Source organism: Temnothorax nylanderi, unplaced genomic scaffold, assembly GCF_030848795.1.
Source record: "Temnothorax nylanderi isolate EJ_2023f unplaced genomic scaffold, tnyl_v1.0 TNYL_tig0003_pilon, whole genome shotgun sequence".
NCBI classification, from domain to species: Eukaryota; Metazoa; Arthropoda; class Insecta; order Hymenoptera; family Formicidae; genus Temnothorax; species Temnothorax nylanderi.
The window spans coordinates 3,707,933-3,735,210 of record NW_027249065.1 but is presented as its reverse complement, the minus strand read 5'-3'; the positions used below and the strand labels follow the sequence as shown (position 1 = coordinate 3,735,210).

The following is a 27,278-nucleotide window of genomic DNA, read 5'->3' as shown; positions in this document are numbered from 1 at the left end:
GCCGCCGCGTGGCTTCGCACAGACTGTCCGTCTTCCCGCGTCTGGCACGCCAAATTACCACGAAGAAACTTGCATACCACCATCCAACCGAGTTGCTCGAGGGGCTGAAGTCTGGCTCGGACAGACTGCGGCTACATCCCTCCGAGTTGCATAATGTCGTTTGCGATTACGTCGTTGTCTCCTAAATCTAGAGGTGTTAACCACGTTTCCTGCGAAGACTCGTCAGGGCGCTTTGAAAAATCTGATATCCTTAAATCCACAAACTTAAGAAAAGATCAAGTTTTTCATAACTGTGATATGTATAACATCCCGACAACGCTTTTTTTTGTGATGTTCTTTTATCCGAAAAAGTTTCTTCATACTTTCCGAAATGGCAAAACAGCACAATTCTCGATGGTTCGCTCCCCTACCACAAATCGCATTCGGCCTGCGAAAGACTTCTGGGTCGGAGCGAAATCGTCTCTAATTCTGGCCTTACTCCCGTTAAGTGCGGGTTCTCGAAATAAATGCTTCTAGAGTGTTCCTTTTTTCCACGATCTCTCTTTAATCTCGACGGGGCAGTAAAGGCGCTCGCGTGCAAGACTGATGCAACGGCGAGACGCGAGAACGAATGAACAACGCGGGATGTAAAATTTTACGAGATAATTAAACCAAATACTCATCGAAAGTACTGCTCGTATCTTCGAAGTTGCGGCGGATCGGTGGATTCGATCAAGCATCTGCGCGATTATGCAATTTGATGGGACACTTCTAAGAAAACTGACAAACGGGATAATCGTGGCCGCAGTTTAACCTGTTCCCCAAGCAAAACGAAGACGTAAGATAAATAGGATGGAAAAGACGCGCGAGAGAAAGACGAGCGGAGAATGAGGGATGAGTTGGGACGAACTTTTTCACGCGCGCACCCTTTCTCCCATTCCCCTCTCCCCTCTGTTCTCTCACCTACCGGAAGCGGAATCGCATTATTCGCCGTACGTTTCGCCTCCCGTTCTTCTTTCCTCTTCCTTCGTTTTTCTTTGCTGCTTCCTCGCGCGTGCGGCCCCCTCTTAATTCTCCGTTCCTCCTTTTCGTCCTCCTCTCTCGTGTACGCGTGCGAGCGCTCGTAATTTACCTCGGGACCACTTTCGCGTCGATACCGATTCAACCAGGGTATTCCCCGACGACACTGTTTTTCTTGACATTTCCCTGCGCCCGACCGCGACGACGACGACGACGACGGGAAAATGTGGTGCCTGCTTCTCTTCCTGCCAGGTTCTTGCGCACGACGCGCGACGATCGAACGCTATCACCGAGAATTTACGTCACGAGACACGACAGCCGAGAGTTATCAACGACGAAGTTTAGGAACGGTACAATTCCTTTCTGATTTATCCACTTTTAGTATTGCCATCATGAGCAATATATTTTGTAAATTTTTTGCCAATCATATTTCCGTCAATGTAGCTAGTTTGGCAGCAAAATGAGCTTTAAACGTTTCGATAGATCGTATCGCGTATAGTATTGGATAAAGATAAAAATATCCTCTTCTTTCTCTCCTTCTTGCTTCGATGAGAAAAGAATTTTGATTCGTGGATTAATCCTTCGATCGTCATTCCACTTCGCCGAGGACTTTATTTAAGTTCGCAAGTGATCAATTCCAGGAGAAATTTCCGTACGCGATCTTATTAAACGATACGAAGAAAATGCATCAAGCTCGAAGTATGTAATCCCACATAACGCCACGTTAACATGCAACGGCGCAACTCGGGTCGCCCGGTCCGCGCGACCGTGTAAACTAATATTCTACAAAACATTCCGCGCCGAGGTAAACCTATCTCAAATAATGCGACGTAATACACACCGGTGCCCCGATTAGGCAAATTATGCATCCTAATGGGTTAATGGTAATTAGAGCACCGCGACGCCTCCGCCCGTTTGCCTCGTCATTCCCTCGTCATCCACCGTTGGTCATCTCGGGTCGCTGCCTCATTCAGCCGCGCCTGATCCGCGCTTCCGGCCGACACTTACGGATCATTAATAAAACGCGGGCGACACACCGCGCGCGTTCCTGCCACGCCGCGCCGCATCGCGCCGATAGGGCGGGAAGCATGAATGTGAAGAGAGCGCGAAATGCAAATCCAAGATCGGAGTGTGCGAGCCGAGCCGAGCTGAGCCGAGCTGAGTTGAGCCGTGAAGAGGCGTGGAGAGAGCGACGGTGGTGTCGCATTTGCATATAGAAATCTTGAGGGAACAAATTTTTCTTAAAGTACTTGCCTCACGTGCCCTCTCATCCCTCTCTCCTCCGCCCTCTTATCCTCCTCTCGTGCCGTCGCCCCGACACCACCTCGTCCTTCTTCTCCGATTTGCATACAAGATTGCGCATGATGCTCTTCACGGTACGGCACGTTTCTCCTAACTCTTCCCTTTACCCTCTACCCTGAGACTGAGAAGCCCCCTGCCGTTTCCCGCGTCCTTCTAACGCGGCGCACTCTTCCCCGAAAAGGAATGACCGGAGAGATATCGGGCAACGTGACGAGGATTTTTAAATTGGCATTGATTAGGCGGCCACTTCATCTTTCGTTTCCCCGACGAGATAAAAGATAAATCGCGATTTACCGTATCGATTGTTCGATAAACGGGCCAATGACAAGATTGAAAAAATAGCACTTTAATCGAATCGATAAAGAATCATAATTGTTTCATTCCGAATCGGCCCGGGTTCTGTTTAGATTCAGAGCGAAAACATTTAGAATTCTATTGAAAAAAATATAGGTATATATATGATTGAAAGATAACTGATCCTAAACGCATAGAATCATGGTGAACGTCGCGTTGCCGCACGAGCGGACAAATCGATTCGCTTTAATAAACACGGAATATTTCGTTTAAAAGAAGCGTTTGTAAAACAGAACGTGACAAGACTGTTGATGGATAGTCCTGGAAAGTGCTGAGAGAGAAAGAGAGAGAATACGACGTCAATATCTTAATTCAGATATCCGCGTTTAGCTCTCCTATGGTTCTTCGAGTCGACCTTAAATAGATATCGCTCTGGAGTCCCTAGAGGCTAGAGATCAGGAGCTGCATACGAAATCCGATATTTTGAAATCTACGCGCCATCCCTCTCTCCTTATACACTACACTACCGTTGCCCGCCTTCCGTACGGTATGGTAAGCCGATGTAACATTGGTTACCGGTTAGCCCGCCGAAGCTTCTAGGGATTAGATTTGATTATCGCGCGGCCGGAATTAGTCCTACAGCAACAGACAACCTGCAAACTATAACCACTCGACCGTGCTCGAACAGTCTACCTCTCTGTTCCTCCTCCTCCCACGCTCGCGCGTCTCGTGTCTCTCTCTCTCTCTCTCTCTCTCTCTGTCGATGAAACAATCGGACAGATTTACGATTTCGAGCGAAAGGAAAGTAACAATCCCACTTGCCGCGGAAAAGGACAGCGCTATCCCCATCGACGGATCAATTTACATGCGATTGATAATTGATGTTTCCTTTACGCGTGTCACGGTTTACGAGGCTGCGCCCGTCCCTTTGGATATTGATCATTCGGTATGGCATGCGCCCGAAACTCACTGCTCATTTCTATTTCGGACGCCGCGCCGGCCGCGTCCGACGCATCACCATGTAATGTATCATTGCCCGTGCTATCGTGACGAACCTGCGTTATATTATCATCTTGTACATCACCGTCCGCGATGCGCTTCTAATCCTTCGCGAAAATATTCCTTATCCTCGGTCTCGAATTAATTCGAATACAAACGTCGGATCGATCGGTCGCGATCAAAGCTTCCCTTCTCTGCACGTTTCGCGCAGAAAGATCGTCCGGGAAGACGTTTCCACGCGAGTTCCACGTGTCTCGTCTCTAGTAAACCTCTATCTCTCCATTTCCGTGTCTACGAATTCTCTCGGTGGAAACCGGTGCGCGCAAGAGTGAGAGAGAGAGAAAGAAGGAGAAAAAAAAGAGAGAAAGTCAGTTTGAAATCCTATCAGCGTCAGACCGCCGGTGGATAAAACGTTTACCGAAACACCAGGCAGCCCGCGACATCGAGTCCCCAAACATTAAATCAGACACGTAACATCGCCGTGGGATTCGATACGACGTTTCGCCTTTCGCTTGAATTCGCTCGATCGGGACGGAATCAAGCCGATCCGCTGCAGAAACGCGGAACGACATAACGCGAACGTTTGCTGTCTCTACGTGCGCTCGATTCGTGCAGCCGAATTTCGCTTGCGATCCTTTCAATTGCGAACGTTCCATCTACTTACTATCCCGTATCGGCATATCGAAAATAAACTCTGCAATTAGTTGAGCGTATCACGCGTGACGTCACCAACTAAAGCGCATTATCGTAGATGATGTTGACTACAGACAATGCGTTCATTTGTCATGCGTTCGATAAATCCAAATGCCGGGCGTTTATGCGAACTAAATTTTACTGCATTGTCATGTACAATTATCGCATCGTCACGTCGACATACATTATCTCATTTGTATGGCGTAATAGCGCGCACCGGTTTGGATATTCGTCGAGCAGAAGCATTTGGAGTTGCCTTAAGCTATTAATACTATAATGAGATGTAACACTGCCTAATATTTCCTTCTATGAAACGTAAGCGAAATTTAGTGGTGTTTAGGATAACGTTTCACTGAGGAACATTTCCCACGCGAAAAATTTCCAATTAATCACTTTACAAGAAGAGCTTTGATATTATTTGTAAGGCACAACGTCAATAGACAGAAATATGAGCTTTCACATATTGTATGTAATAAATTAATTGTAGATAAACTATTATTGTATGTAAGGTAAATGTACCAATGCTGGGACACTTAAGACCTATGTCTGGACACCTTTATCATTTTAGTTTTTAAATAAGTATAAAGCAAATTAAAATCAAAGATAAACATATAATACAAGAAAAATATTTTTATCTTTAATTCTTTGATTTTAATTCGCGTTATAACTTATTTAAGGACTAAAATGATAAAAATCTAGACATAGGTACGTGTCCAGGCATTGGTACATTTACCTTATAGCTTTTTTAATTTTGACAGCAGCGGAAAATTACTAACTCACCAACCTATAAAAAAGTAACTCAAAGCAAAAATTCGGCTTTTTCATGTCGCGTCGATTGCGCGGACAGCGCATACTTTCGGCGAAGAAAATATCGCATATCGGATGCAGCGGTGGCAGATGCCGCGGGCATAACAACCCCTCGCGTCTCCTCCACCGCTCTTTCTCCGCGTTGCAGCCGCAATGGTCTTATTTCGCGCGCGGGAGGAGCGCACCACCGTCTTTATGAACACAGCGAAGACCTCGCCCTCGGCATTAGCATAGGAAGTGAGAGTTCCCCTTCATCGGCGTTTCTTTACGACGATGCCTCTATATTCGTTCCCGCAGTACGGGATAGACTACAAGAAGTAATAGCGGCTGTTTTTCTGTAACGATCGTGTTTAGCGGAAAAGCAGCAACGAAAAATTTATCGTGTAATTACCTACACTTTGAGAAAATTCCGTGATAAGATAAATAAAGAATCTAAGGAAAGATATTCTTCGATCAGTCGATTGAGAGAGAGAGAGAGAGAGAGAGAGAGAGAGAGAGAGAGAGAGAGAGAGAGAGACCTAAATTACATATTTTTAAACTTATATGCGCTTATCGGTAATTTAAGATGAATTTCTCATAATTAAAATAGGAGCAGTAATTCTATTATTAATAGTCACATGAAATTTTGAAGGGGTAATTGCAAAGATCCATGTTTTATCTCACCGCGAGTAATGGGAGGTATGAAAGAGAATGAGGTTACTCGATTCGGGTAGACGTTCGTCATTAAGATCGTTGTCGCATGCATTTGTAATCGTATTCATTGGACGCGGCGGCCAAATGTGCCGCTCCGTATGCAGCACAATGGCAAGATCTCGCGGCGGGGAGACGCATTAAATTGGAAGCGGGGCAACGTAAAGCCGTAGCGCGCGCGATCGCACGGAGAGCGACATTAATACGATATGTTCAAGGGATCGTAAAACCGACCCCTCGGTAATGTTTAATACGCGACGGCGGGCCAGACAGCGGTTTCGTGCGGCTGCGGGGCAACAATAAAGTCCGCTGCTCCAAATTCGAATCACCGGCCACCACCTTCCGCGCTTGCGAAGGCTCGCACGTGGTTGAACCTTCCATCTACCGCTACTCTGGGCGCCGTTCTGATGTACACGACGTACACACGCGAGGAAACGTGCTCCCTGGCGCGCTCGGCACGAACGCCAGACGAAAAATACCTGAACTGCGTATAAAAATCGCGCACCGAGGCACAATTCGTATGATGTCTCTCGTGGTTAACAACCAACGTGCGAACAAATGTGAATCTATGTCGCGATAAAGCGAATCGACGACGGGATTACGTAAATCCTTATTATAATATATTTTATATAATAACATAACACAAAAGCGTTCGGAGGGTGATTTGAGAGTGTTCGGCTATAAACTATACCTTCGACAAATTGCATTGGTAAAGTGAACGGCCAACCGTTCACGAATCGACCGAAAGTAAATCTCCAATAAATCATTGCATTTTCGAGCGCCACCGCGCGCGCACGCTGGATGGAATCTGGATATAAATTCAAAATTGTATGATTGGTGGTAAATTAATTTAACGACGGATTTACGTCATTTCATTAAGCTTAGTACATTCTATATACTCGGTTGCGTATAATAATTTCGCGATATAATTGATCCCATGATTATCAATTTTCTCATTAATTAATTGGTTCCCATTGAAATTCTATCAAGATGATGATAATAAAATAGCGTATCGTTAGCGTTTAGAAAAATATGCAATTATAATACAGCGCGCCCGCTGAAACACCTGTCGCTGATTATTATCGCCAGCGAGCGTCAGAGGCTTTTTCTCTTCGCGCGAGATTTCATCCGCGACGAAATTTCGACATTAATAAGAATCAAAAGACAAATACGCGGGGCACGAGGCGAGAGATTGGAGTACCGCACGATTTTTTAAACATCCCCATAAATTTTATTATGCAGGAGACCCGCACGCGAAATACTCGCGGTTCTTATTAATGCGTTTCATTTATTCCCATCAGAAGTTCCGTACTCACCCAAGTAATCTCGATCCCTCTCGGAATTCTTTCACGGCCCGTAGGAGCTTTCTTCGCTTTAAAGCCGCATTCTCGGGACGAGTGAGATCTCTTTAACATTTATTGCTGCATTTGTTCCCCTGGCATTTATTGCGGGATCCTCCCGGGGAAAAGAAGACGTCTCTCGTTGCTACGCAAATTTCGTTCTCCAACTATCGCTTATATAGCTATCAGAGATATCTAGATATATCTCTGACACTACAAGAATTAACATGACAGTTGCATAAGTTTGAAAAAAAAAATTCCATAAAACTTTTCTCTTTCTACGTTAATTCAATGTAAATTATATCAAAAATAAAACTATCAAGCGCTCTTTTAAAACATCTTATCAAGTGCTAATGTAGTAAAATACCATTACGCGTGGAAAATATATGAGAAATACGAAGATAATTTTAAAAGAGATATGAAGAATTTATATTCCCTTTATATATCACGCTTTCTTCCGCGTTTCTACCTCTTCGAAGGAAAATGTCAACCCGTGCACTTTCACGATGCGATGTAGCCCGCTTGCGACGCAACCGCGGTGCGAGAATTACGCGCGGTGCAGCGAGCACCGATCTCGTGAAAGAAATTTGCGCGGCACTCGGGAGATACACCGGCCCTTTTAAAGGAAGATCCTCACTAAACACGAAAAGGCCCTCGATAAGCAGGCTCGGGACGTTAATGCGAAACTGATCGAGGAAAACGACATTTTCAGGGTGGTGCTACGAGGAGACGCGGGTCGCCTGGTATTTTCCGGCGAGTTCACCCCATTAAACATTTTTGCTATCTCGCTGGGATCTGCTCGAGGGTAGTCGCGGCGGTGAAGAGCGAGAGGGAAGGAACGAGGAGCAAGGTGGGAGGGAGAGAGCGAGAGAGAGAGAGAGAGAGAGAGAGAGAGAGAGAGAGAGAGAGAGAGAGAGAGAGAATGGAAACGAGAGCCAGGATGTGGTATGGGGTTTGCAAGAGCTGCTTGCTTGCTAGCTAGCTAGACGTCGGCACCTGTTGCTTTTACAGTCGACCCTACTTTCCGTCTCCGTCCTTTCCGTTCTGCCGACCTCTCCCACTCCGTCCCTCCTTCTTTTCCTTTCTTCTCGCGTGCTCTTCGTATCACGTTTTTCCCTCGTTCTCTCTTCTTTCCTCCGTCTACGTACCTTGATTCTCTGACATGTCGGAGGGAAGGAGTTAAGCGCCCTGAGTCGGGTAAAACGAGTCGCTCAAGACTATTTACGCAATTTAGTTTCGCCGGGGCGAGTTGTCTCTCCTTGAATTTCGCCATGATCGGCCACGAATCCTGCTCTACATGTACAGTTTATCGTATCTTCTCTCTTTACTATCTTAGAATATAGATAGAATACAGATTTCTTTATCCGCAAAATTGTATTTAAAAGAAGATAGGAGCCGTTCTCGACAAGTCTATTTTCACGCAAGAATTCATTGCTTTATATAGAAGATTAAAGAAGCCCCTAGCCCTGAATATGGTGGACGGATAATAGAATGTCTTTCAACTAGCTTTTATCAAATCTTAAGGTATAATTTAGTTATCAAGAGATTAATATGTAATTTAACGTGGAGCGTATTCTTTCTATCGACATGAAAATTCGACGCTTGAGAACGACGATAATCGTATGCTGTTGATCTATGCTCCAGCGTTCGCAATAACGTCAAAACCAAATCGATGAGAAGTGGATTTGTCGCAGGCAACGGCGAAGTCGGTTGCTCTTTGCAATAATCAACCGCGGTTCCTTGTACAAGTATCCCATATCTGGCGCACGACGCGTTGGCATCTGCCATTCAACGACACGAGGCGCCAATAGAGAGTACGCAAAGCGATATATCATTATAAGCGATATACCATTGTGACGTGGTTTGATTATGTAGTTCGTACCTTCAATAGGATGCCTCTTACTCCTCGTTGATCCTCCGCTGCCTCTCGGACCGGTGCAGGGTGTGTTTTGCGCCCTATCCCATATCGCTCTCATGAGTCCAGTATGAGGATACCCTGCGAACATCACCAGCATAATGTCCATCATTATCCTGTAATAACAGCCCCAATCGATAGGCATCGTCTTGTTGGAATTAACTTTGTGTTATTAGAAGTCGAGGGATGTTATGTTACGAGGGATAAACAACGTTCCGCGGATTCTAGAACTGCTGTTACAGCAAAAGCATTCCCGGCGGAGTCTACCAGCGGTTACGCTCATTTCGCTCGGACGTTTTTCGAAACGTTAATATCGTTTGTAACGGGCTATTAACCCTTTACGGGGACACCTCGTGGGTAGTTTTGTACCGTTCTAATTGGGCCGTAATGGATGATAGCTAGATTAAACTTTTTAAAATAAAATTGTTTACATTCTTTCACTAGTAGAATTTTATATCTGTCATCTTTTTCAAGTTACTCCCGATTCAATGGCAAAAACAGCTTGAATATAAAAGATAATTTTGTATTATATTGATACAAAAGTTGCAAGATAGGTTTTCGATACAATGTATAAATGTACTTTATGTATCGAGTGTGAATTTGATGCATAGTAATCTCAAGGGAAATATGCGACTGCGATGAATTCATCGATTATTGCTGTTTAACAACTGAATGCAATAATGATCATGTATATATTTGAAGAATATTGTTTATAACGGTAATGCGCGTTTGCCATATGTTTTTATCACTTTTTCCATTATCGAACGGCTAAGCAAGAATCAATACCGGATTATCATAATCGGCATTATACGCAATTGCACACGCGAAGTCCGAGTAGAAAAACAAAATGCTAAAATTTAAGATCTCAAATTCTGCTGAAAATTAAGCGACCCTCACAAAACGTCTACTTTTGAAACTCTCTCGTTCGTGATACGTCGTTAAAAAAAATCAAAAGCGTTACTCGTGCAAATAACGCCTCTGGGTTACATTCCCGGTCACCGGATATAATGGATGGCGCAAATCATCGATCATCCTCCCTTAATAGCCCGACTCGCGCGCCAACTAAAAGGGGTCACGTCCCGCTTTATACAAGACATATCTGAGAAAAATCGTTGTCACTTCTAGTTTAACAACCCAGGTATCCTTTTGTGCTGTTAAGATCTTTCCCTGCCTCGCTTGTAAGTTTCGCTGAGCATGTAGGTTTGAAAGTTCCGATATGTACACGAAGTAAAGAAGAAAATTGCACAAACATCGACGAACCTGAAATGTGTTTTCTAAGATATCATTCGCGTCATAACTTTACGATAAAATGCAGAATAATTAATAATAATTGGCAAATAATTCATGGCAAAAAGTGTAAGAGATTGTAATATACATTTTTACTTGGAAATAATTTTTCTTCTGTGAATATTATTTATTTAGTTTACTCAATCTATAAAATATTTCTTATTAATTTTTTATTAATACTTCCAAATTTCCCCTAAACGATTAGCGTTTCTCACAATTCGTACTCTGATAAGAATAAGACACCAAACGTGCCAATAAAAAATGCATATAAAAAGTTTTTATAAATTTTGCGTAAACTATATATAAGCACAATAATAAGTGAATTCGCTTCGATAAAAATTTGGACGGCACCGCGAGTCCAAATATTTGTCGATAAATACGTTCTATCTCTTTCAGTATATCAAAAAAGTTCATTTTTACATTCATTCAAGTTCATCCTATATGTTCGTTCATAATCGTTCATTGCTAGCTTGGTCACCTTAAAATTGCCCATTCGGCGCATCTCTTGCTTGTCCAAGAGGGCGAGAAGAATCCACGGCATCTTCAAATCCCCGCGACTCTGTCGTTATCAAAATAATCTAGAAAGACCGCGGGGCCGTTTCTCTTACCTTTCCCCGGGAGAGATAGCGAGCCGAAAAGGGGAGAAAGCAGTCGCGGCGGCGCGGCGGGTCGGAGGCGGTCTTGTGGAGATTGAGAGGAGATCGCAGCTATGAGATAACGGCAGCCGCGGAGCAAACGAGCTTCGTCGAGTTTGGACAAGACTTTAACCGTTCAGGCGCGATGGCGTACGGGTCGCTTCGGCGCCGGCTGAAAACGACTGCCGCGGCCGCGTCGTTGCTCGTGAAGCATTATCTGATGGCGGCGGGCTTAGCCGGGTGTAAAAGTGTTGACCCGTCCCGTTGCGACCGACCGGGCCAACCCCTAGTCACCCCTAACGGGCGAGGGAGGGTAAATACGTGAATCGTTAGGAGTTACCGGTTGCGCGGCACGTTCCGCGATTATCGCAATTATTTCTGCGAGCGTACAAGATTTTGATCTCGTTTCCGTGCAAAGAATCCAGTATTAACGGAAGAACAAACGCGAACGGTCCATTGCAATCAATAAGTTCCATGGAGCTTCACTCCAATGGAGTGTCACAAATCTGTCACACACGACTCTCCACCCTAAGAGACATTGATGAAAAGTCCAATCGCGAATTCAGACACTTCGTACACGCGATTCACACGAAGGGGGAAACGGAACAGTCGGATTTCGAGATTCTCTGGTCTGGGAGAGCGTCATGAAAATGCACTTGCTGACACGCGAGCGTTTGGGGAAAACCTGCCTGACTGCCGAAATCGATATTCCGATTGCAGGAACACTCGGAAAACGATTTTTCCGGGCGCGCATAAAAATTCATGCCGTCATCGGGGCGGTACGAGCGGCACGTAACGGCGATCCGACGGATTCCGATCAGCGTCGAGTCCTCCGTGGCGCACGTACGCGCCGTTCGATCGTTTATTTCCGTTTCGCGCGACCGGCGCGGCGAATTCGCCGGCGGAACGAGACGCGAGATAATCCCGCATCGAAACTCCCGCACAATTCCGTCAGCTAAACTCATTTTTCAAGCGGCGCTCCCGCTTGTCCGGATCTTCCGACGGAAGTCGCTGTTCATACCCAGCCGGCTTAGCGCCTTCCAGCTAGACTTTCCCGAGCAACAGCCGACAGATAGCGGGAAGAAGACGAAGGGGAGAGAGAGCGAGAGGGAGAGGGAGAGAAGGGGCGGGAGAGAAAGAGGCACAGTGAGGAGTTGCACGAAAACACGGCGGAGGACCGGCGGAGGACCGGCGTGTTGTTGGCGAAGAGGAAGAGGAGTCACGACGCGGCTATAAATACACGCGCCACCTGCAGCTAACGTTCACCGGCTAACGTACAGACCGGAGAGACTAAGCCCGAGAGAGAGACAGAGAGAGAGAGAAAGAGAACCGCGTTTCGTTGCCAGACTGTAACGCGAAAGCGTGCACGGAAGTGGCTGTCGCGCGCGTATCTCAACGCTGCGACAACCGAGCTGGGTCCGTGTTCGACACGCGGTTCGCCCCGATCTCGCTTTTCCGGATATCTCCAAACTATGATACCGATCAAAAGCTGTAGAATAATCCTGCCACGAGTGATGACGATCTCGGTAATAAGTAAAAAAACAAGTTAATGCGCCTATTAAAGAGTACATTCTTTGAATAAGAACGCAGTAAAACTCGATTTTTTCTTTGTCCTAATATTTTACGACACACTTAATTCCAGCGGAACTACTGAGAGAATTGCCGTGGCCAACTGTCACCGTATGGTTGGAGCGGAAGCTAAGAATATGAGATATCCATTATGTTTTAGTCATAATATTATTCTTTCATTCTCCGGCGAGGTTTGTACTTTCGACGCAGCTTATTTTTACGGGAAGATCGCGCGAAAGAAAGAGAAAAAAAGAGAAAGAGAGACGGACACGTCTGGAAAGGATGTAATCCGGTTGTAAAATAATAGAGTCGCTGGAGCATAATAAAGCGGAAACAAAGGGCCGACTTCGCCCTTTATTCTAATCGAATAAACGGCGATGTCTAAGGGCTTCGCGAAGCAATCAATCAGTGACGGGCGCAGTGCCAATAAGCTCCGGAGTTTTCTATTAACAAGATTACTTGTCTCACAGAATTCGGGAGTGCAAATGGCCGTGCGACTCAGCTCCCTCGGAGCGGCAGAGATTGAAACGCCATGATTCGTCGACGCGACGGCGACGGTTCGTCGTATCCGAAATATGTGTGCGCCGTGCCGCGGCGAGAGCTCGCCGGTTGTCAAAATACGACACCGGAAGCCCGGTGTTTCCATCCGGCTGGCAATGAAAAGAGAGATGAAAAAAGATGTGACGCGTAACGAGAGATAAAGAGCCGTCGGTGAGACACGCCTACCCCAGGCCCCAGAAACGTCGCCCCTTTTAAACCCGACACCCTTGAGCGCGTGTTTTAAGCAAACTAATACCTATCGGGTATATCACGAACGAAAGGAGGATGGCCATGAGGAGATGGGGGGGAAAAATAGGATGTAAAGCGGCGCGTCGGATAGAAACGAGCGGCTTCGCGCGCGGCATAAGGGTGGTTTACTATGAGCGTGTTAATTAAACAAAAAGCCCCGTATACCAAGCTAATTAGAGAGTGGCTCTCTTGCCCGCGCCCGCGCCCACGCGCGCGCGTTCTTCGCTTCAAAAATATTTTCCGGCTGCATGTTTGCTCGTGCTTTGAGCCTTTTTCCACCGTCTCCTCCTTTTCCACATCCTTCTTCTGCCACTTCCGCGTATAGACCCCGCTTACTACCAGTTTTTCCCCTTTTTTCACCCCCGCCTGCTTCATTATTCTCCTCTTCTCTCGCGAGCGGTATTTGAGACTTTACGGATGCCGGTCTCGGTTTTCGTGTATGTCAGCACTGGTACACGGTAACTTGCGTGGTAAACAAGTATATAGATTGAAAATGGAGTAAAATGGAGAGAGTGATGAAAAGATAGAATTTTGATACAGAAAAAAAATACTGATCAACAGTTTACAATTGTGGCATAAAAAATACATTACAATAGTAAAACGGAAGTTTTTGTATATGTAACCCTAAGGGAAGCAATAAACTTGCATATAGTAAAACGGAATGGAAAAGAAATAGTTGATGGTATTGCAAGTAAATATAATAAAATTACATGTTACAGAGATAAGAATAAAAGCGTAAAAACAAATATTTTGAGCACTTTTACAAAAGGTGCTTACAAAATGTGTTTTGCAATTTCAATCTACGTTTACAGTCGGCGAAATTTTAACGTAAGAGTCGTTCCTCAATGGATTTACTGCCGATACCGAACGCATCTAAAAATGTGAAGGTATTAATCAAGCTATATTAACATTTGTCCGAATTCCTGCAAGGTCTACGTTTTATTAAAACGCGCCGACTTTAAGAGACGACAAGATAAATCGTCGAAAAGTCGCACGCGCTATTAATCAACGGGAGATTTCCGTTTACCGTGCCAGTTTCACGACTCGGAACCGCCGAAGCGGACGAGATATATCGGCCTAAGCGGCCCGGGGGCGCCTAATTGAAAATAGGTGCTTTAACCTAAATGCACTGTATGTACAACGGGTACGTTTCACTCGATTTAAGTACTCGGTTTGGCGGCGGTGGCAGATTTAGGGCGCGAACGGAGTAACCGCGATTAGAATCCGCTAACGCGGCCGCAAACAAACACCGCAAACGGGCACACGAGCGGCCGTTCGTCGAGCCTGCGTCAGTCGAGATGCGGGAGGAGAAACAGACAGTGACAGAAAGAGGTAGAGAGAAAGAGAAAGAAGGATGGAAGAAGCAAGGGAGAGAGAGAGAGAGAGAGACAGAGAGAGAGAAATGGTCGGTGAGAGAATCGGCTGGAATGAAACATCTGCGATCGGATTAACGACGGACATCGGCAACACTTCCGGGTGATTAGGCTGATGCCACCATCGATCCTAAGTCCGCGCTTACAACCGCATATCAGCTCTGTATGGAGTGCGCAGTCTGCTGCTGACAATTCGCGGCTGCAGGGACGACTACAGGGAGATTCGCCCCGTTCGGTCCTCTACCTCCCAAAATCTACACCTAGCACGTACAACGTTGTACAAATATTTATTCGCGATGGTCGCCCGTCTTGTTCTCTCATAGGAATTTCTCCTCAGACACGCGTTAAAGACGATGAAGCTACGTGCTGTGTGTTGGTTCTCTCCGCCGCGGAATTTTCTTCCCTTCTTATGTACATTGTGTTTGCACAGTTGATAATCAGCTCTACATATGTACATTTCGCGATTACTTGAAAATACAATAAGTATAAGATAATAAAAATGTTAATACCATTTATTTTAAGACACGATTTTTTCTAATAAAGGTATCTGCTTAAAATTTGGATAAAATTCTTTGAGAACTTTTTTAGCATTTTTGTTTAATAATGGGGAAAAAACACGAGCAAGATCTTTTTAATTATTTTTGTTTAAATTTTCAGGCAAAATTAGGATATTAAAATTGAATTGAAAATTTTAAATAAATTTGTACATATATATAATTCTAAATTCTGTCTTCTTTATATTCGTAGAATTAAAGAAAGAAAATTAAGAACTAACTCGTTTTAAATATCAAATTTAAAAAGTTACTTGAGATCTCTTATAAAATGTTTTATGAGAATTATATTACAATAAGTGTCACTTAAACATTGAAGAACATTTATTTAAAACAAATTAAATTAAAATTATTTAGAAATTTTAACAAGCTTTATCTAAAAATCTCAAACAAAACTTATATAACACTTTGATATTTGCAAAATAAGAATAAAATGTTCCAAGAGACAATTTCGACAAAAATCTTTGAGAATTCTCTAGTTTTTCTAGACAGAAAAATATTCCTGGTGTTTTTTGGAATTCCAGCTTTTTCCGAATAATAGATAATTTTCTTCACCATGCAAATTCGGACGTTTTATAATAGTGGATAATGGATGGCGAAAATAAAAACCATGCATTTTCCATTACACGTACACAATAGAAAAGAGTCTCTTTTAAACGTTAAAGCAGAAACGGGAAGCGACTTGATGCTCTTTGACGCTTGACGCACTGCATAATCGCGGATGAATCCGCGGCACTCGGCGGGGACAAAGGAGATGGACCGTGAGAGAGCAGGAGTGTGTAATCCCTCGGAAGTCGGAGGAAAAATAGCGACGCGGCTGCGGGACGGATAGGTGAGACAGAACGGAGCGGAAGTACGGTTTACAGCGTGGAGCGGAACGCTCCGTCCGCTCTGTCGCAGTGCCGTATATTCCGCCGCTGGTGCGGTTGTACACGCGACGCCACTTTAACCCGGAGTCGTCCCAACCCCTTTCGCCCCGCACCGATCCCCGCGTCCCACTCTTTCGCTCTCTCTCCGTCGCGTCGCCCAAGTAAACTATAGATACGGACCTACGGACCAGTGTATTTCGGTACGGAGGCACTAGACCCCGGTGGATGATGTTTTCCTCCTCGCATTCCCATTCTTCGTCCTCCTTCCGCCTGCTCGGTGCTCGGTCCCCGGCAGAAGCCAGGAGGAGGGAAAGGAGACGGATAGATGGCGAGATAGAGGAAGAGGGAGAGAAACGAGAAGGAGAGACCTCGTTCTCGTCTTCTTCTTGTTCTTCATTCTCGTCTCAGACTTCCCTCTCGGAGGGGGGAACGGATGATAGTGATTCCCTTGCCAAGAGCTACTCGCTCGGGCCAAGCACAACTTGGCCAAGGCACAATCGAGTGAAAGTCGCGTCGCGTCTTTCGCCAAGGGGTGGCTTCCGGAGCGCGCGTAAGGTAGAGAGAAGGGCGAAAAGGGGAAAGAGAAAGAAAAAAAAAACACTTAACTCGAGCGGAGTGAAAGTCGGAGAAGCGGTAGAAAATAAGGACAAATTGACTGTCCCCGGATGGATGGAACGAAGAATTCAATTCGGTGCGGATTGCGCGACACGGCGACGGAGAATAGCGACGGTGAGAGTACGGTGACTGAGTGCTGATCTTAGATTGTGGACGGGATGAGACTTACGAGGAGCAGACGGTCGCTACTCGGGGCTGCATTACGAGATAAATGTTCGCGCGGTAGGTAAGTCGCGAACGAATGATAAGCCGATAAGAGCAGCGCGATTAATCGCAGCGTGACGATTGTGGTCGGAGGAGCGATTGAATTGGCCGTTTCGGAGAGAACGATACGCTAATTTATTCACGAGCAATAACTCATTTATTGAAAATGAAGAACTTAAACCCTCTAATTCATTCAGAGAAGCTAATTAATGCTTCGATCTTTCGAGCGGAGTAAATTCCTGAATGTATAAACGAAAGGTTTAGTATTAATCGCGGCGCGTCTACGTCCGATTGTTCCGCCGATTAATATCTCGTAACGTTATGATATCGCCCCGCAACAGATGTCAAAGCTCACGATTGTTGCGATATAATCGGCGCGGTCAAATCATCCATATAGGATCGAGCAGTCAAACGCGCTCGACAATCATTTACTTTAACCGATCGATCAAACTGGTTTCCAACTTCGTTAACTCACCTAATAGATATATAGCGCATACCGCAATATATATGCATATATATACACGACATGTATAATTAGACGTAGTTTTAAATCGACGTTCATCGAGTGGCGGCGTAACGAGCGGACGGGCCAGCCATAGGGAGCGTCCTTTCGTTCTGGTTCCAGAACTGTTCAATTTCCGCAGGTTGATTGAAATGAAATAATCATTATTGTTCGTACCATGATCATCTACGATACGCGGTTCCATCGCGCGCCGCAACGGCCTGGTATTTATAATGACCATTGTTTCCAAACGTACGAATTTCCATAACTGGTAATTCGATTGTCGCGGTATAACCGCGTTTACAATTTACGTGGGAATAACATTTCCCGTTCACATCGAGTTCTGTGACTAACTTTCCGACGAAAGGAAAAACAAGGAAACGTAAAAAAAAAAGGAGAAACTCGATCGGCGCGAGAAAAGCGCGCGATTTTCCGAACGCGATCGCACGAGGCGAGAAAGAGACTTGTTGTTCGATCTTTCTCGCCTTGATAAAAGATATCGCGTCGATAACGATCGATGATATGGACGGCGCCGCTCCATCTGAAACGTAATTGCATCATCGATAACGCACAGCCGCTCCTACGCTTTAATGTTTGCTTTCCGGCGAGCGGGACGATAGCCCGAGGGGGCATCCGTGAACTATCTGAGCGTAATGAAGGAATTTATGACGCGAATTGCTCGATGAAAATATATTGCTATCACCTCGCGGCGGTAAGTTGCCCCTCCGCTCTTTCTCCGTCTTTCGTGCCGATGTGTCCTTTTTCTCCAACCCCCTGCGTTTTAATCGACATAAATTCTAATTACCTCGCCGCGCAATGCGTTTTCGTGAAATCCCTTGGATTCCATTTGTTGTCCGAGTTATTACACGCTCTCGCAATATGTTGCTCGCGAACTAATTCGCGCTACCTACGCTCTAGTATCGCCGCCGCCGTCGTCGTCGTCATAACTATAGGCGTTGTTTCACACGACCGATTTATGAACGGTCGGTGCACGTGTTCACAGGAAGGGAGTTTTGTTTTAAGAATATTATTTTGCGAACGACAACGACGACAAATTTGACGCCCGAGTGTCGTCATTCTGACAGAATTAAGCGTCGCGCATTTACGGCTATGTAACAAATACAATGGGACGACACCCGGGCACCCGAGGATCCTGCGACGTCGACACGACGAATGATGATCGGCCCGGTTGAGCCGGGTTAATCTCTCAAGTGTCACCAGTTGTCTGAGCATAGACTTGCTCTAAGGCTCTATAAGGGGTTGATCGCTTCAGAGGCACTGCTCCTTCTATTGCTTTAACACGATAATTTTATCACTCTTTATTCGAAATATGGAAAAACTGTAAAAAAATTTGCATATTTTTAATTGTTTATGTACTATTTCTTTTCATTCTGTCTTTATGATAGCATAATATATTTTACGTGAAATCTCCTTTCGGTTCGTTTAAACGAATCTTCTTTTTTTGCGCTGACGCACTGACGTTCCAGTCCGCGGTTATTGTGTAAGAGAATACGCGGATAAAATTTGCAAGATTCTTTTGCTCCTGCCATAGACCGCGAGAATCGGGGTCTTCATTACGCGTCTCATTCTTTGTTGCAGACCGGAAACAGTTACAAATCGCCAGAGGAATCGCCGCACACGGAGCACGGCAGACTGAGGTGAGTGAAAACAAACCGCGCGCCGTTGCAAGCGCGCAACAAAGCCGAAGAAATAACAAATGCAACCCCGGCGAGGTTATTACCGAGGGAAACAGGCACTCGGATAAAAATACGCGGACTGGTCTCGGCGACGGTAGACTGTACCGCTGCACCGTGATAATCAAAATGCCTCTGGAAAAAGCGGCGCGTGCTTTTCAAATTGCAAATCGTAATTTGCCACAATATACATATGTACAAAACGCTAGATGGATGCTGCATGGAAATTGATGATTAATTTATAATTATATCGAATCATAGAGAAAGAGAGAGAGAGAGTTAATGAGTCGGAAATAATTATAACAAATTTCCCGCATCATTTCTCTATAGGCTCAAGTAATTAACCGCGAAATGTACGGCAAGTATAGAACACTGCTAAGACTGTTTGACGTAATCTCGGGCGCAGGTGGACCGCGCCAAGTGTCCGACAGCGAAAGATAAATTTCAGAGTCTGCTTTCCACGGCGGTGCCGTGCGTCGAATATGTGATTCGTGACGCGTATCGTCCGTAAGTCGCGCGCCGGAGTCAACGCTAAAACTGCCGGGTGAATTCTTGCGATACTTGAGGCGTTGCCAGGTCGACGTCGTCGCAAAATACGCTTCGCAAAAACGAAAACGCCAAGCGGGTGCCGTGACGCGAGATGAGATGGTGCCCTGACGTGGCACAGATCGACTTCTAATGCAGGCCGCAGTCACACCGTCGTTAATCCGGGCTGGGTGATTATAGGACGCGATCGTTCTTCCGAATGACGTTGTTAAACATCAGAACGGTCACGAAACTTACGCGATTAAACGATCCATCATTTGTTCAACAACGCTTAAACGGCAGCCGATCGCTGGAACAATCTGTGTGATGCTCTCTCTCAGCGTTAATAAGATTTAGGGGTGTCACGAAATATAGATCAGCCGATAAATTTTAAATAATTTTTTTTTAAACGCGTTATTGTTAAATAACTTGAGAATAATCACAATGGAATATATATTGTGAACCTGATTTGTGAAGGTATCAAATATAACACGAAAGTATCAATCCCGGATGATATTAAACGAAATTGAAATTTAAACGGAGACGTTCCGAAATGCGTTGCTCCATAAAAACGGCGGATAGAAAACTATCATCGCTTCCGCGCGCATTTTGCTACCGTAGGTGGAAGGCAGTGGAAGGATTTTGCCGGACTAAGGAAATCTCATCCACTATACGTTCCATATCGGTATCTCGTGATGGCCGGTATATTCACATCTCGTAACCGTGATACCCGTTCCTTCGGCTGTTCTAAAAATGCGGTATCCCGGTATAGTATCGTTTTGCACCATCGCGTCCGCCGGCTCGATGCCGTGCACGCTCGTCTATATTCGAGTCGAAATTCATCGAATTAATCAAATTCCGAAAAGCATTCTGTCACGTTAAATATCCTCGCGCTAATTTAACGCGTTTCGTTATATCCTCTGATTTTTTTTCTCGCCGCAAAAAAATGTACCATATTTTAAATCGATTTTATTGAATTTATATTCATATAGTCAAAGGATTCTGTTAATCAAAATAATTCCTAAATAGCGATAGAATATTCGATATTATTAGGGACGTCCCTACATTACCGCATCGAGAAATTGTTAAACGATATAAAAGGTACAAATTTTTAGGGAACCGTCCGCTGCAAAATTTACCACGACCGAAGTCGATTTATTTCGTACGAAGAGGCGGAGGCATCGGCGACTGCCGAATATTCATGCATCTGGCATGCAATTTTTTCCTTTTTTTTTTTTATTATGTACCGGTTGAAAAAGTTAGCTAGCCGAATGAACAATCAGTCGGCAAGATCTAAAATCGATTGACAGCCTGTCGCACGTGCAACGCGTTTTTTTCCATTGCCGGTCGCCGGCAATTATGTGATGCTAGGATTGATCCAATCCGAAATCGAACCGGTACATTAAATCTGCTTCGTTCGACCGAAATGCGCATCCATCTTGCGTTACGAGCAAACGGCGCTATTTTCCCGCTCGATTGCGATACTTTTAATGGGGAATCGGAGCGTTTCGTGTCGGCGGTAATGTAACTTCGACGGAAGCCGGAGCAGACGGAAACGATTATCTTTCATTACACCTGTGATTCCCAGGTACAATGTGTTCCAATTAATCGGCCCGGTTGAGGGGCGTGGAGATAGGAAACGAGCGTGCATATCAATGACGGATATATCGCGCCTTTTTATAGTTTCCGCCAATTGATATTATTACGGAATTAGTGTCAGTGTATTGATTAATGAAAGTACGGAGTGATACTGGAAAAACTGAACGATGCTTGTCGAACGGCAATGGAAAGATAAACATTTTTCGTAATTTTCTTTTTGCTATCAGATTTTTTAAGGGCCGGTTGTTCCAACCTATTGGCAAACTAATTAATAGTTAAATCATACGTTTATCCTTCTTTAATTTGAAAGAAAAACAAAGACATATATATGATTTAACTAATTAGTTAGCTTACCAACAGGTTGGAACAACCTAAGTATCGCAGATAATAGAAAGAAATAGAAAGAGAATATATCTATTAATTCGCTGGAGGAGGTAAATTACGCGGGGTGCATTGATGGAATTCTGAATGATGAGTATCTCTATATACATTAAAGATAATTTCTCTCGGAATATGTGATTTATAATTTCGAATTAGATCGACATTTGACGCGGTGGAACGACTTTCATGGCTCGCAGACAACGTCGTTAACGGCGCTCGCGGCCGTAAGAGCAGAAGAATCAATATTGTTCGAGTTCGTCATATCGAAGAGGATAGTAAAACTTTACGTTCAAATTCAAGAGGGAAGAAAGCACTGTTATCAGGCACGCGGTAAAATACCGCGGCGGTGGCTCGCGATCTATTACGTCGTCGACCAGGTGATAAATGAATGAATGGGAGAACCTAACAGGACTCCGCAATTCTTGTCTCCGCGCCGGCTTTTTCGCGCGGAAACCTCTCGTTGTCCGCGTTTCTCCGTTTTCGTACGTAAATTTTATGCGACGGAGTTAATCGATCGATCGCGTATTCTCTCTCAATATCGCGCAAGCTTTAAAATCTCCGATGTGCAAGAGTATTTCTCATCGTCGAAATGTGCAGCGGAATGAACGAGAAGAAAGGATGCTTAGTAATTATTTGTCGCAAAAAGACCTTTGAATCTTCACGAAATGATAATTATACCAGGAATATCGCGATATTCCGGTTTCTCTCTGACTGATTTCTGGTTGCGGAGTTATGATAATTTAACAATCGCGGTGTTGCTCGTCGGGCAGGGCTGTTTAGGCGTACACCTACTCGTTGCGTTATCAAACCTCCCCATTCGCAGGGGCGTGTGAATCGTCCGTAACTTCGCATCGACCGCGCTCATACGCGCGCTTATACATTCTGACGGGGGACAGCGGGAAGGGGGGGGGGAAATGGGGGGAGGAGAAGCAGGAGGGTTTGAAACGCGCGAGGCGTGAAACACAAACTAGCGCAACAACCACCCGCGAGTCACAAGGTGCGAGCGTGTCAAATTCGCGGGCCATATTGCGGTATTGCGGCCAAAGGCGCCGCACGCTGTCAGCGCTTATGCCTGATCGTTATACAAATCTCTCGTTTGTATTCAATCCGCTGACGCTTATTTTATGACAGCGAACCCGATGCGATTTCCCGATAATCCGAGTCACTCGTACCCTCGCACGCGGCTAACGGATAATCCCTTAAGTGCTGCACAATTTTCTCACACCTTGTAAGCTCTGTATATCGCGAGGTTTTTATCTACCGATGACGAGAACGCGAACATGACGTGAATCTTGTGTCACTTTCAAACGATTTGGAATTCTTGAGTCTCTCAAAATATTTATATGATGTGTGTTATCGTGTTATAATTTCATAAAAGAAGATAAAAACTTTAAAAAAATGAAAGAATCTTTTTTTTTTTTCATGAAATTGTACGAAAGGATAGAAATTGAATCTTTTATCGTTTCAAATCCGAAATTTTGCTTCGCCAATAAATAATTAACAATAAAAATTTTTTACTTGACCCAACTTTCATCATTTTCTTTTTCTGAAATCAGTTACATACGAAATGATGTCGCGCAACATTAGCGATTCAAAGTTACCATATTAGGTATGTGAGAGAATTCGCGGATGAGAAAATTATGCCTGGCGACCACTCGACTTTTTCGAAGTTACAGTCGTTCCACGCCAATGTACGTAATTGGCTGCCGACGCCGCGAACTTTTAATTGGTTCTAGCCGTACGTCCGTTTCGGCTTCGGTCCGATGATTTTTCATCCTCGTTCGGCCGGAAATCGGTGTCAAAAATAATAAGTGATGTGCCACGGGGGCAGGGGAGGGGGCAGGGGAGGGGGAAGGGTCGGCTCTCACGAGGAGATCAGACTAATCAGATTTTTGTGCAAGAAATACGCACAGGGATGTTACCGGGTTAATTAATGCCGCATTGCCAATTATACGCGCGCGCACGTAATTAATAACGAAATATTAATGACAATGGGCCGCGTAATAACAACTAGAAAATTTACAAATGCCACTCGTCGAGCATTAACGGATCACCGTTGATACGACGGCCGACGGACGAGACGATAATCATTACGAGGCTTTTGTTGTAATAACGGGATTATCATCTCGTTATCAAGTGGTGTTTTTCAATTCGCAATCGATGGATGGATGGACGGAAATTAATGAGTTAGCGCGCGCGCTCTTATCTGCGCTACTCGTTGATTCAGGTAACCGAGGATCGGTCCTTGAATCCCTCTCCAAAGCCGAGTATCTATCTGTAGATACCTCGAATTGGTCGATCGGATTGAAAGAAAATACCGTGATATTATTTCAAGCATCATTTCGCACCTTCGATAGCTACTCCGTCCTTCCTTTGAGATATCTTTTTCTCTTTTCATGTATATGTATATAAAAGCACTTCTAAAAGATCGCTATATTTAACGTTAAAGTATAGAATCCGTCGTATTTTGTTTAAACAGAGATTTTATATCTCGTATTTCTTATAAATAAAAAAACATAAATAGAAAATATGAAATATATAGTTTAATTTATAAATATAGAGTATAAAATATTGAAATCATATAAATAGAATATATGAGATAACCCAGACTATCTTTTGCAATATACATTTAATTAAGATATTCTGGGTTGTCTCATATTTTATATATATATACATATTATATATATGACTTTTTGCTCGATAGAATTTAATTCATTTCACTCTCGCCATAGATATGATTTTATATCATAACTTTATGACTTTATGACTTTATTTTTACAAGAGCCATTTTGCCCTATGAGTACAGACCGTGTAAATCACCGTCGTACTATCGGTCATTCGGCAAATACATGCGATTGCTGTCCTATATATATGACACATATATAGGACACACATTTTCCACGCAATATTTGCCATATAGTCGGTGCAACGTAATTGAAGCATTCAAAAGTTTTTGGATCCTCGCTCGACGCGTTACATCTGTCGACTGTACTCGTGAGTTCATATTTATTTAGCAAAGTTACGCACGACGATATTGTTTCATCTATCTGGAATTGGAGCCCCGCTGGAATACGTTTCCGGCTGCGAGTGTTTTAATTAAAACGTTTTAATTTTGGAAAACTTTTGGGATAAACGTAAACCTATAACTCGACATCAGCAGCAGCGTTCACCCGCCACTATACCAGAAAATTCTGTCGTGTAAACCGATCACATCCAATATGTAACGAAAAATGCACGCGAAGCGCCGAAATTAACTTATCAAAAGCTATATCAAACTATCAATACGCGCACGCGCGATTTGTAACACACGAATTGTGACTGTTTTACTCGGCGAAAGAACGCGGAGCAGGCAATATCTCCGGCGCAGCTGAATCACTCCACGGTCTGTATCACTTATCATAAATTTATGATTTAACAAGAAACTAAAATTAGCGAAGGCACACGTTTTACCGCTGCCATCGTCGACAATGCGAATACTACGAGACACATTTAACGGGATTAGCTTTCGGGTACGCCCGTCTTCTGGCTTGCCGCCAACGCAAACACGACGACTTTCACTTCTGTATTCGAGACTTCGTGATTTTCTCTAGTTTTTGCCGAGCCTCGTCCTCGAAGGCCAATCTTAATATTTTATCGAGATGGCACATGACAGAAAATACATTGTATAACATTTTCTACGAAATAAAATTCTATTTGTGTATCTAATAATAAAACTTGAAACAGTTTATCGAAATTCACTAGAAATATTTAATACTGTTGGTATACGCGAATATTTTATTTGAGAGTATTAACAAAATAAAACCATTTTACAAATTTTAATAAATCCATGAATTATTTGAAACCTATTGTAAAACATTTTTGTATTTTGGCAAAATTGGAGAAGGACAATTCTCAATAATTTCTTATAGAAAATTTTTAAAAGATGTTGATTTTATCTGATTCGGTGGATTTTATTTGACTGATAAATTTATTTAGAATTATCTATAAAGCGTGTAAGTCGACAAATAATAAACGCGAAGGGCGTTTACCCATCGATACTCCCGGTGGCTTGCTTCCAAGTTAAACTCGACGATTTTCCCGTGAATACGCGCGATGCTGGTATAATAGTCTCCGCGTCGGGGGAACTACGGACGTGAGGATGAACAAAATGTAATCTCGACCATACACCGATCTCGCTTCATATTTGATAACAAGCATAAACGATACGGTAATTGCTTCCATTTTTGCTTTAAACAAAGCCAACGCATTTAAAGCTATATATGAAAATGTTTAACTATAATATTGTTCCTTCAGTAAACCTTCCTTCAATAAAATTATATCACAGGAATTATTAGATCAATATTATTGTAGGTATTAATATTATCGGTTTGTTACATTATTTATCCGTAAAAATTGTATTGTCAGACGCTTCTTTGCAATAAAACGCTAATATAAAATAAAAAATAAATATTTGCGACTGAGACAATTATCTCACGCGTTAGACTGGTTTCTTTAATATAATTCGACTACCTTATTTCGCGTTATTATCGGACTATCATGCGGCTGTGTATCGAATGACACAGCGCCGATAGTCGCCCAAGCACGCCTCGTCAGAGCGTATCCAATTTCCCTAGTGGCGCGATTTCACGTCGGAAAATAGCGTACCTACTTCGCAAACAGCGAATTTTTACGCGGCAAGCCACCGTGCCGGGAAACTCGAGAACTTGGCGGATAAACTCGCCGCACGCGCGACGTCGCGTGAAAGGACGCGGACCTAGCCTGGCAGTATCATCTCGACATAAAATATGGATTATTCCGGATATTTGCATTCAGCAAACAAGCCGACGACGAGTCGCGACGCAAGTTTGCCGAAGTTTGACGGGAAACTTTTTCCCCCTCGCGGTTCCAGTAATTATCGAATTGTTTGGGGTCTCAAGTCGTCAATTCCGAGTGCCGAATGGCACTTCTAATCGTTGAGCATCGATCGACCACGTCTTTAAGTTTTCGCATAAATTTTCCAATCCTCTCTTGCCCGGCTAGCTCGTTATCGAATCATCGTCGAAATACTTTCTTCAAAACCGGCACGGTCGACCAATTATGCCGAGATATTACCTTAGCCGAAATATCAATTTTCGAACTAGGATATGTCCACGCCGTTGAATGACGTAAATTATTCGTCCGCCAGCGACGGGCAGGGACGGAGCCGTGCCATTATTCTCAAAATTTTTCAACATTTAGCTGTCTATTCATTCGCACGCGAGCGCGAGTGCGGGTCTCTGGTTGCCTGCTAATAGATCAGGATCGATTTGTCGGCGGCCGTTCTCCGCGCGCGTCGATATTAATCATTTTAATCGAGCTATTGTTCGAGCGGCGAGAACGTCGGAGTAAAGAGCGATTACGTTAAGCCCTTAATCGATCGCGTTACCGTTATTCGGACGATCAGCATCATCGTCGCGATATTATTATCCGGAGCCCGATAGTGCGTGCGCGCGCGCGTACGAACGAACGAACGTGCGGATTGACGTTTCGTTGTTGACCGCGGCGGAATCACGCGAAATTTATATCGGCGAACATATTGTCGGGCGGCACGACGCGCGGCGCGGCGGGCCGATAAGCGATCGTGCATGTCGAGGAGGCACGGGAAATAATTGTTATTGCCAGCGACAA

General features: G+C 44.2%; 1 protein-coding gene and 1 long non-coding RNA gene across 4 annotated transcripts in view; one reads left to right on the top strand and one right to left on the bottom strand.

The window, feature by feature from the left end:
- The window catches only part of Scgdelta (sarcoglycan delta), a 191,916-nt gene that overhangs the window by 106,554 nt on the left and 58,084 nt on the right, over nucleotides 1-27,278 (top strand). Inside the window, exons 1-2 of one of the 3 annotated variants that reach the window (XM_071706383.1) lie at nucleotides 16,513-16,949; nucleotides 19,033-19,091. Coding sequence is in view for 1 of the 3 variants with exons in the window: in XM_071706365.1 (XP_071562466.1) it covers nucleotides 19,033-19,091 (59 nt within the window). In the remaining 2 variants the exon portion in view is untranslated. Of the gene's footprint in view, nucleotides 1-16,512; nucleotides 16,954-19,032; nucleotides 19,092-27,278 lie in introns of those variants that run through there. The other 2 variants (XM_071706373.1, XM_071706365.1) reach the window with 2 other exon arrangements.
- LOC139772578 (uncharacterized) overlaps nucleotides 1-27,278 on the bottom strand; it is a 181,431-nt gene that overhangs the window by 101,310 nt on the left and 52,843 nt on the right. The window contains exon 4 of the long non-coding RNA XR_011718166.1: nucleotides 9,007-9,120. This is a non-coding gene — a long non-coding RNA (uncharacterized lncRNA). The remainder of the gene's footprint in view (nucleotides 1-9,006; nucleotides 9,121-27,278) is intronic.